The sequence below is a fragment of the Crotalus tigris genome, unplaced genomic scaffold (genome assembly GCF_016545835.1).
Source record: "Crotalus tigris isolate CLP2741 ecotype Arizona unplaced genomic scaffold, ASM1654583v1 scf7180000023738.1706062, whole genome shotgun sequence".
In the NCBI taxonomy this organism is placed as follows: Eukaryota; Metazoa; Chordata; class Lepidosauria; order Squamata; family Viperidae; genus Crotalus; species Crotalus tigris.
The window spans coordinates 1,390,893-1,405,889 of NW_024100150.1; the positions used below are offsets into that span (position 1 = coordinate 1,390,893).

At 43.8% G+C, this 14,997-nt stretch overlaps 1 protein-coding gene across 1 annotated transcript in view; it reads left to right on the forward strand.

Moving 5' to 3' along the window:
- The window catches only part of LOC120298021 (transient receptor potential cation channel subfamily V member 2-like), a 39,696-nt gene extending 29,266 nt beyond the window's left edge, over nucleotides 1-10,430 (forward strand). Inside the window, exons 14-16 of the mRNA XM_039321350.1 lie at nucleotides 79-200; nucleotides 359-456; nucleotides 10,027-10,430. Coding sequence (XP_039177284.1) covers nucleotides 79-200; nucleotides 359-456; nucleotides 10,027-10,136 — 330 coding nt within the window. The 3' untranslated portion in view covers nucleotides 10,137-10,430. The remainder of the gene's footprint in view (nucleotides 1-78; nucleotides 201-358; nucleotides 457-10,026) is intronic.
- The last annotated feature ends 4,567 nt before the right edge of the window (nucleotides 10,431-14,997 follow it).

Genomic DNA, 14,997 nt, shown 5'->3' on the forward strand with positions numbered 1-14,997 from the left:
CTCTCTCTCTCTCTCTCTCTCTCTCTCTCTCTCTCTCTCATTTATAAGCTCCCTTCACCAACCTCCCTCTATTTGCAGAGAGCCATTGCTATCCTGGAGATAGAGAGAAACTGGATCTGGTGCTGCAAGAAGACCCAGAGAGCCGGCTGTTTCCTCTCCATCGGCTCCGAGGAGAAGAAAGACCAACGGTGGTTTTTCCGGTAAGCTTAACCACCCGCCCGCTTGGGGTACGAAACGCGCCGTTTCAGAAACGGACCTTCCCTGGCTTCTCTCGAGCACAAAAGGGCGCAGGAGGCCCCGGGAGACTCGCAAGATTCCGCGACTGCTACGTATAACTCTTGGGGTCTTTTTTTTCTAGAGTTGAAGAGGTAAACTGGGAAGACTGGAACGAGAAACTCGACGCTCTCAGAGAAGACCCTGCAGGAGTCAACCTCCTGGAGAAGGAGTCCCCATCAGGTAAGACAGGTGCCCCAGGGGTGCCAGCAGCTGGTGCCCACAGGTCTCTGTTAAATAATAATAATAATGATAATAATAATAATAGTAATAATAATAATAACCCCCAGTGAGGCACTACCTTGACGTGGTTGTGGGGCTTGTGTACTCTGAGGAAGATGAGAGCTATGCCAGAGGTTCAACCATACTGGACAGGTCTCATCAGAGGAGTCAGACAAAGAGTGTCTCTCCCATAAAAAATATGGTGAGACGTAAATTTCAGAATGCCATACCGGCTCGGACGTCGCCCGGGTTAACAAGGTCCGCACTAGATATTGGAGTTCCTGGATATCTGGTGAAAAATGGGTTACAGGACTCAGGACTGTTGGCTGAGCAACCAGGGCCAGCAGCTGCAGAACTACTGGAAGAAAAGGTGTTTACCCGTCGCAGATACACAGTGATGGAAAACAAAGAAATAATGATCTGTTACTACAGATCAAGTCCAACAAGAAGAGGATATCTAAAACGAATGCACCAGTTCTGGAAAGAACAACATCCAGAATCAGAAATAACAGAACAGAGACTAGCAGATCAACGCCGATTTATAACACGAAATAAAGTATTCACAGAAACAGAATTGGACGAACTGCAAAGGTTTACCCAGGGCAAAGAAATCAAAGCCTTACCAGAAGTAATTCAGAATGTAGAGGCAAACCAGGGGGAGTTGGCAGTGAAGGAATCCAGCAGAGATATACAACTGTTCTCATTTGGAAACCAGGCACCTCTAGGAAGAACAAAACCCTCTAACTAAAGAAATAAAAGAATTGAAACAAAGAATAACTGAGCATCTAGAACAGCACAAAAACAACAGAATAAGGCTACCTGCATTGAAGCTTGTTCCAAAGAAACAGCTAGCACAAGCCTTAAAAGATGCAAATACTGTACTATCAAGTATAAGCACCAATTCACTGCAAGAAACAAACCAACTAATGTACAGCACAGCTGCAGTTATAACAGAATACCTGGGATGCAAAATCAACAAAAAAGAAAAACAAACAAACAGTGCACCAGAAAAATGGAAGGTTAGACTAGAAAATAAGATCAGCAAGTTAAGATCACATGCAAGCAAGCTAGAACAGATGAAAGAAAAGAAGCTGAAGAACAAGAAGACCAAAGAATACCTAATCAAGAAATACCACTTAGAAACAAGGAAGATCAAGGAAGCACTGGAAATAATAAAGCAACAAATAACAGCTATAGCCAGGAAAATCAGTAGATATGAAGCTCGAATTGCAAACTATAGGCAGAACCTCCAATTTCAATCCAATCAGAAACGTTTCTACCAATCCATCAATGGAGAAACTGCAAGAATCAGTCAGTACCTGACAAGGAAGAAACAGTGCAGTTCTGGAAGCAGATATGGGATAACCCAAAGAAATACAACAAGGATGCGGCTTGGTTAAAAGAGGTGGATGCAAATAAAACAGAAGTTGAAATGAAAGAACTAGTAATAACAACAAAAATGGTAGAAAAAAGAGCAAAGAAAATCAAAAATTGGTCAGCACCAGGTGAAGATGAACTGCATGGGTTTTGGTTGAAACATCTAACTGTTATACACCCACTCATTGCCAAGCAGTTCAACAATATACTACAAGGAGGAGAAATTGAAAAGTGGCTAACAACTGGGAAAACCTACCTAATAATGAAAAATCCAGCAAAAGGGGCAACACCAGGTAACTACAGGCCAATTACCTGCTTACCAACAACTTTCAAATTACTAACTGGTGTGGTAGCTGATGCAGTACAACAGCATCTAGTTGAAAACAATCTCTTTCCACCTGAGCAGAAAGGAAACCGCCCCAATAGCAGAGGAACAAAAGATCAACTCCTAATAGACAAAATGATCTTGGAAAACTGCAAGAGAAGGAAGACCAACCTGAATGTGGCATGGATTGACTACAAAAAGGCATTTGACTCTCTGCCACATGATTGGATAATAAAGTGCCTAGAAATAACAGGAGTCAGTAGAAACATCAGAAAATTTGTGCAAAGATCGATGGCACAATGGAAGACACAGTTGCAGATCAATGGTGAGAGGCTGGGAGAGGTTAATATCAAGAGAGGAATATTTCAAGGAGATTCATTATCACCATTACTATTTGTTATTGCACTGTTTCCTCTGTCAACAATACTGAATAACTCAGGACATGGCTATCAAACATCAAAAACATCTGCCAGACTATCCCACCTCCTTTATATGGATGATCTGAAGCTGTATGGAAAAACATCATCTGAAATAGAATCGCTGCTCAACACTGTCCGTATATATAGCCAAGATATTGTAATGGAGTTTGGCTTGGACAAATGTGCCACACTTACTATCAAACAAGGAAAAATAGTGAAAACTGAAGGAATCAAGATGCCCCACGAAAATAACATTAAGAGTCTGGATGAGGAAGAGTACTACAAATACTTGGGTATCCTTCAAGCTGACAACATCAAGCACACTGAAGTCAAGAAAAAGATTAGAGGTGAATACATCAAGAGAGTGAAGAAGATCTTAAAGTCCAAACTCAATGGAGGAAATACCATAAAGGCAATCAACACCTGGGCAATCCCAGTCATTAGGTACACAGCTGGAATAGTGGACTGGACTCAAGCAGAACTAAAAGAAATGGATAGGAAGACCAGAAAAATAATGACAATGAATCATGCCCTTCATCCACGCAGTGACATTGACAGACTTTATCTACCAAGGCAAATAGGTGGGCGTGGAATGCTACAAGTACATCAGATGGTTGAAGAAGAAAAAATGGCTTTGGAAGAATATCTGGAGAACAATGATGAAGATGCACTGAAATTAGTATATCAGGAAGGCTTACTAACTACTGGAGAGACCAAACTGGCCTACAAGAAAGACCAAATGAAGAACAGAATAGAGGCATGGGAAGACAAAGCACTACATGGCCAATACATGAAAAAAATAGCTGGGAAAGCAGATAATAATAAAACCTGGCAATGGCTAAGAGCAGGAAAATTGAAGAAAGAGACCGAGGGACTAATTCTGGCTGCACAAGACCAAGCCTTAAGGACAAATGCATATAAAGTCAAAATTGAGAAGACAGCAACAGACAGTAAGTGCCGCCTATGCAAAGAAGCTGAAGAAACAGTGGACCACCTGGTAAGCTGTTGCAAGAAGATTGCACAGACTGACTACAAGCAGCGGCATGACAAAGTAGCACAATGGTGCATTGGAAGATCTGCAAAAAATATCATTTGCCTGTAAGCAAAAACTGGTGGGATCATAAAATAGAGAAAGTCATAGAAAATGATAAAATTAAACTGCTCTGGGACTTCAGAATTCAAACAGACAAGCACCTGCAACATAACACCCCAGACTTAACAATTGTCGATAAGAAAGACAAAAAAGTCTGGATAGTGGACGTGGCAGTGCCTGGAGACAGCAGAATAGAAGAGAAAGAACTGGAGAAGATAACAAAATACAAAGACCTACAAATAGAAATAGAAAGACTGTGGCAAAAGCAAGCAAGGGTAGTACCAATAGTCATAGGCTCCTTGGGTGCAATCCCAAAACAACTGGAGCACCACTTGAACACCATTGGCATTGACAAATTCGCTATTAGTCAATTGCAAAAGGCAGCCTTATTAGGAACTGCTTCCATCCTGCGACGATATCTGTAATACCATCAAACATCCACATCTGCCTATCCCAGGTCCTGGGTAAGGACTCGATAGGTAGACAAAATGCCAAATCCAGTCTGAACATCTGGCTGACTGTGCGATGATCGATAATAATAATACAATGAAGAACAGAATAGAGGTATGGGAAGACAAAGCACTACATGGCCAATACGTTAAAAAAACTAGCTGGGAAAGCAGATATTAACAAGACCTGGCAATGGCTAAGAGCAGGAAAATTGAAGAAAGAGACCGAGGGACTAATTCTGGCTGCACAAGACCAAGCCTTAAGAACAAATGCATACAAAGTCAAAACTGAGAAGACGGCAACAGACAGTAGGTGCCGCCTATGCAAAGAAGCTGAAGAAACAGTGGACCACCTGGTAAGCTGTTGCAAGAAGATTGCACAGACTGACTACAAGTAGCGGCATGACAAAGTAGCAACAATGGTGCATTGGAAGATCTGCAAAAAATATCATTTGCCTGTAAGCAAAAACTGGTGGGATCATAAAATAGAGAAAGCCATAGAAAATGATAAAATTAAACTGCTCTAGGACTTCAGAATTCAAACAGACAAGCACCTGCAACATAACACCCCAGACTTAACAATTGTCGATAAGAAAGACAAAAAAGTCTGGATAGTGGATGTGGCAGTGTCTGGAGACAGCAGAATAGAAGAGAAAGAACTGGAGAAGATAACAAAATACAAAGACCTACAAATAGAAATAGAAAGACTGTGGCAAAAGCAAGCAAGGGTAGTACCAATAGTCATAGGCTCCTTGGGTGCAATCCCAAAACAACTGGAGCACCACTTGAACACCATTGGCATTGACAAATTTGCTATTAGTCAATTGCAAAAGGCGGCCTTATTAGGAACTGCTTCCATCCTGCGACGATACCTGTAATACCATCAAACATCCACATCTGCCTATCCCAGGTTCTGGGTAAGGACTCGATAGGTAGACAAGGTGCGAAATCCAGTCTGAACATCTGGCTGACTGTGCGATGATCCAAAATAATAATAATAATAACAACAACAACAACAACAACAACAACAATAATAATAATAATAAAAGTTGGAAGGGACCTTGGAGATCATCTAGTCCAACCCCCTGCTCAGGCAGGAAACCCTAGACCATTTTGGACAAATGGCTGTCCGGTCTCTTCTTAAAAACTTCCAGGGTTGGAGCATTCACCGCTTCTGGAGGCAAGGAGTTCCACTGGTTAATTGTTCTCACTGTCAGGAAGTTTCTCCTTAGTTCTAGGTTGCTTCTCTCCTTGGTTAATTTCCATCCGTTGCTTCTTGTCCTGCCATCAGGCGCTTTGGAGAACAGCTTGACTCCCTCTTCTTTGGGGCAGCCCCTGAGATATTGGAACACTGCTATCATGTCCCCCCTCGTCCTTCTCTTCGTTAAACTAGACATGTTGGATTTTGCTGAGCGGCCTTGAAGTGAAAGAATAGGGCAGTGGTGGCGAACCTATGGCACGTGTGCCAGAGGCGGTACGCGGAGCCCTCTCTGTGGGCACGCGCCATCGCCCCAGCACACGTGGTCTCTAAAAGTTTGCCATCACTGGCCTAAGGCCAGCCAGCCTGGAGCCGCCATTGGGGAGCCCACCATCCCACCCGCGAGAGACCCTCTGGATCTCCCCCAACCCTGCCCAGCTCCCACAGGGTGTCCCTCCCCATAAGCCACGCCCACCCCACCATGCCCATCCAATCTGCCATGACTACTGCAGCCACACCCATCCAGTGGCCACGCGCACCAGTCTGCACCCAGCTATACATAAGTGGGTTTTGGGTTGTAGTTTGGGCACTCGGTCTCTAAAAGGTTCGCCATCACTGGTCTAGTGTTGTCCCAGAAAATGGGTTCTGCTTGCCGTGCAACGCTGAATAAACCACACACCAAGGTGGAAATTTACAAAAGCTTTATTCTGCCCACAAGAAAGGACATAGGAACAGCTCGCCCCCAGAAATCGTGGGCGCTCCATCACTGGAGATTTTTCACAAGAGGCTGGACACTCACCTGTCTGAGATGGTATGGGTTCTCCTGCTCGAGCAGGGGGCTGGACTAGAAGACCTCCAGGGTCCCTTCCAGCTCTATTCTATTCAGGGGGATAACAATCACAGAATAACAAGATTTGGAAGAGACCCTGGAGGTCATCTAATCCAACCCCTTGCTCAGGCAGGAGACCCTATGCCATTTCAGACAGGTGGCTGTCCGTTCTCTTCTTAAAAACGTCCAGTGTTGGAGCACCCACAACTTCCGGTGGCAAGTTGTTCCACCGGTTAATTGTTCTCACTGCTTATTTTTAGGTTGCTTCTCTCCCTGATTATTGCCCATTGCTTCTTGTCGTGCTTTGTTGGCTTTTAAGCATTGAAAAGTCTTCTCTTTCTGGACTGAATAATAACAATAAAGTTGGAAGGGACCTTGGAGGTCATCTAGTCCAACCCCCTGCTTTTTTTTTCGATGAAGGGATGATTCCCAACTGACCTGGGCAAATCCATAATACATATTTTATAGATATTCCCATTTCAAGCCATCCCCTCTTAGGTCATCCTAAGACCCCACTAATATTTATTAATATTGCTTAGGATGCAGGCGCAATACAGGTAGGTCCTTGACCTATCGCCAGAATTGAGCCCCACATTTACGTTGCTAAGTGAGAAATTGGTTAAGGGAGTTTAGCCCCATTTTACGACCTTTCTTGCCACATCTGTTACGTCAATCACTGCAGTAGTTAAGTCAGTGAGACAGTTGATAAGTGAATCTGGTTTCCCCCCATTGACTTTGCTAGTCAGAAGATCACACAAGGCCAGGGGTAGGCAACCTTGGCTCTTTTATGACTGTTGGACTTCAACTCCCAGAATTCCTGAGCCAGCCACGCTGATGGGAAAGGGAGAGGTTTCCAAGCTGAGCCATGCTGGCCCAGGAATTCTGGGAGTTGAAGTCCACCAGTCATGAAGGGGGCCACAGTTCCCCCATGCTGGCTCAGGAATTCTGGGAGTTGAAGTCCACAAGTCATAAAAGAGCCAAGGTTGCCTACCCCTGCATAAGAGGATCACGTGACCCCGGGATGCTGCAAATGTCATAAATATGACAAGTGTCGGAATTTTGATCACGTGACCACGGGGATACTGCAACGGTTGTAAGTGTGGAAAATGATCATGTCACATTTTTCAGTGCCATTGTAACTTTGAACGGTCACTAAACCAACTGTTGTAAGTTGAGGATTCCCTGTATTCAGCAACCATTAGCACATTTACCCCCCATTGCTGCTAACTTAGTGCGCGCGCACACACACGCACACACACCCCCTTGTACGTTCCCCTTGTCTCTTCCATTACTTTGTGGAGTCAGCAAAAATATATTTCAGCATAATCATCCAGTTCTAAGTATATTTTAAGCACCTCTGTTCCGGCAGTTGCCCCGTCTCATGTCTACATTTGAGGTTTCGTTTTTAGCGAGCATTTCCTGGTGATTTAGCAAGCAGTGTTGCTTCAATTCCTCTTCATGCAAAAACTCTTAGCTAACTTTAAGGCAGCGATAGCTGTAAAAGGCCAAGGAGAATTCAGAATAGAATAGAATTCAGAATAGAATAGAAATTAAATAGAATAGAATAGAATGAAATTAGAATAGAATAGAATAGAAATTAAACAGAATAGAATATAGAATAGAATAGAAATTGGAATAGAATAAAACAGAATAGAATAGAATAGAATAGAATCTTTATTGAGAATAGAATAGAAATATAGAATATAATAGAAATATAGAATAGAATAGAATAGAATTTAGAGCAGAATAGAATAGAATAAAATAGAATAGAGCTGGAAGGGACCTTGGAGGTCTTCTAGTCCAGCCCCCCCCCCCCCCGCTTAAGCAGGAGAACCTGTACCATCTCAGACAACAGGATCTTCTGACCTCTTCTTCATTAGAATAGCTGGAACCTGGCTTAACAGCAGTAACTGTAAGAAGGAGCTTAGATCTCAGAGTCCTAGTGGACAATCCCTTAAATAGAAGCCAGCTGTGTGCTGCAGCTGCCAAAAAGGCCAACACAATGCTGGGCTGCATTAACAGAGGGATAGACTCAAGATCACCTGAAGTACTAATACCACTTTACAAGGCCTTGGTTAAGGCCACACTTGGAATACGGCATCCAGTTTAGGTCACCACGATGTAAAAAAGATGCTGAGACTCTAGAAAGAGTGCAGAGAAGAGCAACAAAGGTGATTACGGAACTGGAGGCTAAAACATATGAGGAACGGTTGCTGGAATTGGGCATGTCTAGTCTAATGAAGAGAAGGTGACTTGATGGTAGTGTTCCAATATCTCAGTTGCTGCCACAAAGAAGAGGGGGTCAGGATCCAAAAAGGGGGTCAAGCTATTCCCTGAGGCACCTGAAGGCAGGACAAGAAGCAATGGGTGAAAAGCAAACGAGAGAAGCAACCTGGAATTAAGGAGAAATTTCCTAAAAACAGCGGAAAGGCTTTCCATGAGAAGTTGTGGATGCTCCATGACTGGAGGTTTTTAAGAAGAGATTGAACAGTCATTTGACCAAAATGGTATACGGTAGGTTTCCTCCTTTTGCAGGGGGTTGGACTAGAAGACCTCCAAGACCCCTCCCAACTCTATTATTCTGTATTACAATATTATTATTATTCTGCCTAGGGGGATTTTAACTGCTGTCCGCCAGCAGATGGAAGTGTGGCTCCATCAAACTGAATCCAGCTTGGCTTTAATAATTCCAGGTTAAGGCCAGCCTCTCCTTCTCTAACCAGATAGTCCCCCACTTATGACAGGTCACTTAATGGCCGAAGTTACAACAGACTGACTTGGAGGCTGGTTACAACCCGATTCTGAAGTTCTGGCGGTCGCCCCACCTAACTTTGGGAGCATGACTGCTTGTAGCTTTTTGCGGCCATTTGGCGTATTTTGTGGTAGTTTCACCCAGGGGTAGGCAACCTTGGCTCTTTGATGACTGGTGGACTTCAACTCCCAGAATTCCTGAGCCAGCCATGCTGAGGGGAAAGGGAGAGGTTTCCATGCTGAGCCATGCCGGCTCAGGAATTCTGGGAGTTGAAGTCCGCCAGTCATGAAGGGGCCATAGTTCCCCCCTGATGGCTCAGGAATTCTGGGAATTGAAGTCCACGAGTCATGAAGGGCCCATAGTTCCCCCATGCTGGCTCAGGAATTCTGGGAGTTGAAGTCCACGAGTCATAAAAGAGCCAAGGTTGCCTACCCCTGGATCCAAATCTGGTACTTAATGACCATGGCATTTTCTTTAACGACGGCTGCACAAAATGTCCTGAAATCAACCTATCCATTTTATAACTGTCATGTCTCGTGACTGCAATAGGCAGGTTCCATTATGGTCAGAAGTCAAGGACTACCTGGCAGGAGTTCTGGTTTGGTAGCTCCCCAGGATGCAGTTCCCAAAAGCTCCGTACAAGTGATCCCCAACTTACGACCACAATGGAGCTCCAAATTTCTGTCGCTAAAGGAGACGGTAAGTGAGTTTTGCCCCAACTTACGACCTTTCGTGGCACCGTTGTTAAGTGAACCACTTCAGGTGTTAAGTTAGCAACCTGGTTAAGCGACTCTGGCCTCCTCACCCGATCTGTCAGAAGGTCGTAAAATCTGATCCCGCGACCCCAGGATGCTGCGACGGTCATAAATGTGAGTCAGTTGCCAAGGATCTGAATTTTGACCACGTGACCGCGGGGATGCTGCAATATTCATAAGTGTGGAAAACAGTCAGAAGTCACGTTCATCGTTGTAACTATGAACTGTCACTAAACGAATGGTCGTAAGTGGAGGACTATGTATGTAACACTGCTTCGTGTGATACTTGCGCTCATCGCTCGTTTTTTTTTTTTTTATTTCCCTGTTACTCTAGAATCGAAACTACGGGACTGGCTGGCCCGGGCAAAGTCGCGCTTGTCTTCGGTGGTGGAGGAGAAGGAAGAGGAGGAAGAGCGGGTGTCGCTGCAGGAATTAAGGCCGTAGGGAGGGAGGGAGGGAGGGGCGGCACCTCAGCGACGAATGGATTGCCTCAACTGCTGTTCGATGGAAACAGAGGGTGGAACTGGGTGTCTTTGGGCTGAGCTGACCCACTTAATGGAGGAAGAATTCTGTGAGCGCCTCAGTTAATGCCGATCATAAAGTTATCTGAGAGTGAAAAACCCAGCACTTTAGCCCAATATCCTTCTCCTTTCCACCTCCTCCTCCTCCTCCTCCTCCTCCTCCTTCTCCTCCTCCTCTCTGCTCCTCCTCCTCTCTTCTCCTCCTCCTCCTGCTTGTCCTTGTCCTCCTCCTCCTTCTCTCTTCTCCTCCTCTCTCCTCCTCCTCCTCTCTTCTCCTCCTCCTTCTCCTCCTCCTCCTCCTCCTGTCTTCTTCTTCCTCCTCCTCCTCTCTTCTCCTCCTTCTCCTCCTCCTCCTTCTCTCCTCCTCCTCCTTCTCCTCCTCCTTCCCCTCTCCTCTCTTCCTTCTCCTCCTCCTCCTCCTCCTCTCTTCTTCTTCTTCTCCTCCTCCTTCTCCTCCTCCTCCATCTCCTTTTTCCTTCTGTTCCTACTAGTCTTTCTCCTTTTTTCTCCTCCTCCTCCTCCTCCTCTTCTCTTCCTCCTCCTCTCTTCTCCTCCTCCTCCTCTCTTCTCCTCCTCCTCTTCTTCCTCCTCCTCCACCTCCTCTTCCTCTCTTCTCCTCCTCTTTCTCTTCCTCCTCCTCCTTGTCCTTATGGAACAACCTGCCTCCAGACATTGTGGGTGCTCCATCATTGGAGGCTTTTAAGAAGAGAATGGACAGCCGCTTCTGGTTGTGATTGCGGTGCTGGCAGACATACGAGGCGATCGCTCTCTCCGCCGTCTTGTTTTCTCCCGCTGTGGGAGCCTGAAAAGGGTTGAAAATTGCCCTGGAGAGACGATGAGTGTGAAGAGGACCCCTGAGTGATCGCGGAAGGGCGGCAGCCCTCCTGTTTGATCCAGGGCAGCTCTTCGAACTGACAGGGGAAAGATCGGCCATTAACATGGCCCATCACTAAGCCGCTACCAGCCAAGGCCAAAATTACTAACAAGCACTTTGAAAGCACCACAGAGGAATTGGGTGAGATCTTACCTTCTTTGTACCACAAGTACTTTCCTGTAAAAAGCTTCTTGAAATTTCTTCCCCCTGTGAGGAGAGAGGGAAGGGAATGTTTTCCTCCCACCCTCTAAAATGGTGGCGTCAGATTACCTTGGAGACATAAAGCCTTGAAAAGAACAACTAAATAATTGGATTTGCATCTTCTTGATATTTGGGGACCCAAAAAGTTCCTACTCTTACGGGGATCTGTTACCTTATCTACTTGTAAAAAAGATGAAAAAGAACTTAAATTGATAAAAATCTAGCCGGGGTTTTGAAAAAGATTTTAAATGCTATCGGAGACATCTTGTGGCGAAGCCTGGTACAGGAAGTGAATATTCTTGACAAAGAGACCTGCTAACAGCCCAGATCTGTCCTTGGTATTATCTAAAAGAAATTAAAAGCTGAGAGAACAGCTGGGCAGTGAAATTAGTTTTTAGAAATTGTGGAGGTGAACACTTACTGATTCTTGTTTCAAAAATAGCCTCCACTAAAGGACCATTTATAACTATCTCAGAAATGGAGGAGGACCAGCAACAGATTTCGGCTAACTATAAGCTTATACTTGAAAAAAATTCTTGAAGCTACTGAGGTAATCAAATCTAGACTGAAAGACAAAGGCGCCAGCTTAAACCTACAAAGAGAAAGCCTGGTCACTAACTGAAGAACTTACAATTCAAAAAACAACAGAAGCGGAAGAAAGTAATTCCAAGACAGAGGACTTTAAAAAACAACAACTACAATATACTGAAAATTTAGACAACCAAACTCTGATTGCAACTAAAGAACCTACAACCCAAAGAACAACAGAAGCAGAAGAAAGTAATACCAAGATGGAGGGTGTTAAAGATGAACAAGTACAGCTTACTGAAAACCTAGATAATCAGACAAGAACCATAAAATTGGACATGACTTTTTACTTAAACCAGAAGAAACCTGAGGAAAAAGAAAACCAGATCGAATTGAAGATAAATATACCAGAGCAAATATGGGGATTTGAACCACCAGAGCCTGGTTGGCATAAAAAGAAAGCTGGATTTAGATTTAAAAAAAATGGGGTCTTCTGATTTATTAGAGAGGATCCTAAAATCTCAACTAGTGGGCTAAAGGGAGATTTTGAGAAGAAGGGAAATATGAAATATTGTTGGAAAATGATAAAAAGATAAGGGATTAATTGGTTAATATTGAGGATTTAGATCAGTGGTTCTCAACCTGTGGGTCGGGACCCCATTTGGGGTCGAACGACCATTTCACGGGGGTCGCCAAACAACGCAGTCCGCCATTTTTCCCCCTTTTCCTTAGCTGTGCTACTCCCTTTTATTCTATTGGCTTTTGAAAGCCAATAGAAGAGACTCTCTTGAATAGAGTCTCATTCTATTGGCTTTCCAAAGCCAATAGGAATTGTCCAGGCTGTCTCTGCCCTGCTGAGCCCGCCAAAAGTCCCATTCTGCAAATGGTGCTGCACCAGTTGAATAGTCCTCGACTTACGACCGGTTGAGTAGTCCGACTTATGACTGGTTGGGGGTCGCGGCATTAAAAAGGTTGAGAACCACTGATTTAGATTATAAGGGAAATGAAAATTAACTATTAGGAAATAGCTTTGAATTATTGTTTAGCCCAGATAATACAGATGATGGATTTGAGACAATAAAGGATACTCCATTAGTAAGTGGTGATGGACGAACTAGGATGAGAATTAGAAAATGTTTATGGAATAAAATAAGAATATATTTCAGTAAGTAATATGTGTATTTTAGATATTATAACTTTTACATGGTGAAAGAAAGGAAATTTGGGATACCCGAAACTTTAATACTATGGATAGTAAAGGCTAAATTGGAATGCTGCAATTAAAAGTTAAAAATTAGGTAAAACTTAAAAACAGGATATGGATACGTATAAGCAAAAAAATATATCGATAAATGTTTTAACTGAGCTTGTTATAATTAGAAATTTACTAGCTTAAATATGATATAGCAAATGTTAAGGGAAGCAAAGAAGGAATTTTTGATGATGTAACCTGAGATATGTACTAAAGATTGTGTTATTGAACTATTGACTGCCCAATCACCACGCTGCTTTCCAAATACTCAAATGTAAAACTGGAAAACCAATAAAAACGTGTTATAAAAAAAGAGAGAAGAGAATGGACAGCCATTGGTCTAAAATCTTCTTCTTGTTGTGCCATATCCATTATCGGACGTTGGCGATCATGTTGGCAATCCTGTTTTTATCAGCAGCTGCACGAAAAAGTGCTGCTGAGTTTTGTCCAAACTAGTCCCTCAGTTTTTGAAGCCACAATGTTCTTCTTCTGCCTGGACCTCGTTTGCCTTCAATCTTTCCCTGGAGGATTAAATGGAGTATGCCGTATTTTTCTGGGTGTCACATCACATGTCCGAAATATTCTAATTTTCATTTAGGAAAGAGCAATCATATTGTTAAAAATAGGATTTTCCACATTGACATTAATTGTATAACCATCAAAATATTTACTAATCCGCTATAGCTCTTCCTGATATAATCCACATTTTCTCATATTTCCAACTTTCTAACCTCTGTCAATTAACCATTGGTAAAACAAATAATAAACAAACATAATAATAACAACAACAACAACAATAATAATAATAAAGTTGGAAGGGACCTTGGAGGTCATCTAATCCAACCCCCTGCTCAGGCAGGAAACCCTAGACCATTTTGGGCAAATGGCTGTCCAGTCTCTTCTTAAAAACTTCCAGTGTTGGAGCATTCACTGTTTCTGGAGGCAAGGAGTTCCACTGGTCAATTGTCCTCACTATTAGGAAGTTTCTCCTTAATTCTCGGTTGCTTCTCTCTTTGGTTAGTTTCCATCTGTTGCTTCTTGTCTTTCCTTCAGGTGCTTTGGAGAATAGCTTGACTCCCTCTTCTTTGGGGCAGCCCTTGAGATATTGGGAGACTTGCTATCCTGTCCCCCCTCATCCTTCCCTTCATTAAACTAGACATACCCAATTCTGCAACCGTTCTTCATATGTTTTAGCCTCCAGTCTCCTAATCATCTTTGTTTTTAGCCTCCAGTCCCCTAATCATCTTTGTTGCTCTTCTCTGTACTCTTTTCAGAGTCTCAGCATCTTTTTTACATCGTGGTGACCAAAACTGGATGCCGTATTCCAAGTGTGGCCTTACCAAGGCCTTGTAAAGTGGTATTAATGCTTCACGTGATCTTGATTCTCTCCCTCTGTTAATGCAGCCTAGCACTGTGTTGGCTTGTTTGGCAGCTGCAGCACACGGCTGGCTGTTGAGGCTGTCCACAACAATCCGGAACCTTCCTTGTCTTTGACCTCTTCTCGGCCACCCCCACCAGCCTGGTGTCCACTCTTTCAGGAGATCGCGTGCCCGTTGGCCTCTGGTTCTCCGGATTCAGCCCCAAGAACGTTCCCTGCGGAAGTCAGATCTGCTACTTCTGCAGAACTTTGTGGCACTTCCTTTTGTTTCCCTTTCTTTCTGAAGAACGACGACTTCCTTCTTCGGAGGGGTTGAAGTGGCTTTTCTGCACTGTGTTTCATTCAGACTCAGGAGGGACTTTTCAGATTTGGACACAAGCTTCCACATCATTTCCAAATCATTTTCCTGGGCTGTCTTGTCGTCTCCGAAGAAGGTCACTTGGCTGGGGACCTTATGCTGACCTCTTTGTGGAGATCTTCAGTGTCTTTCTCCAAACACTTGTTCTGCACCTCAAACTCTTGGATTGTCATGTTGGCATGGTCTAACCCAG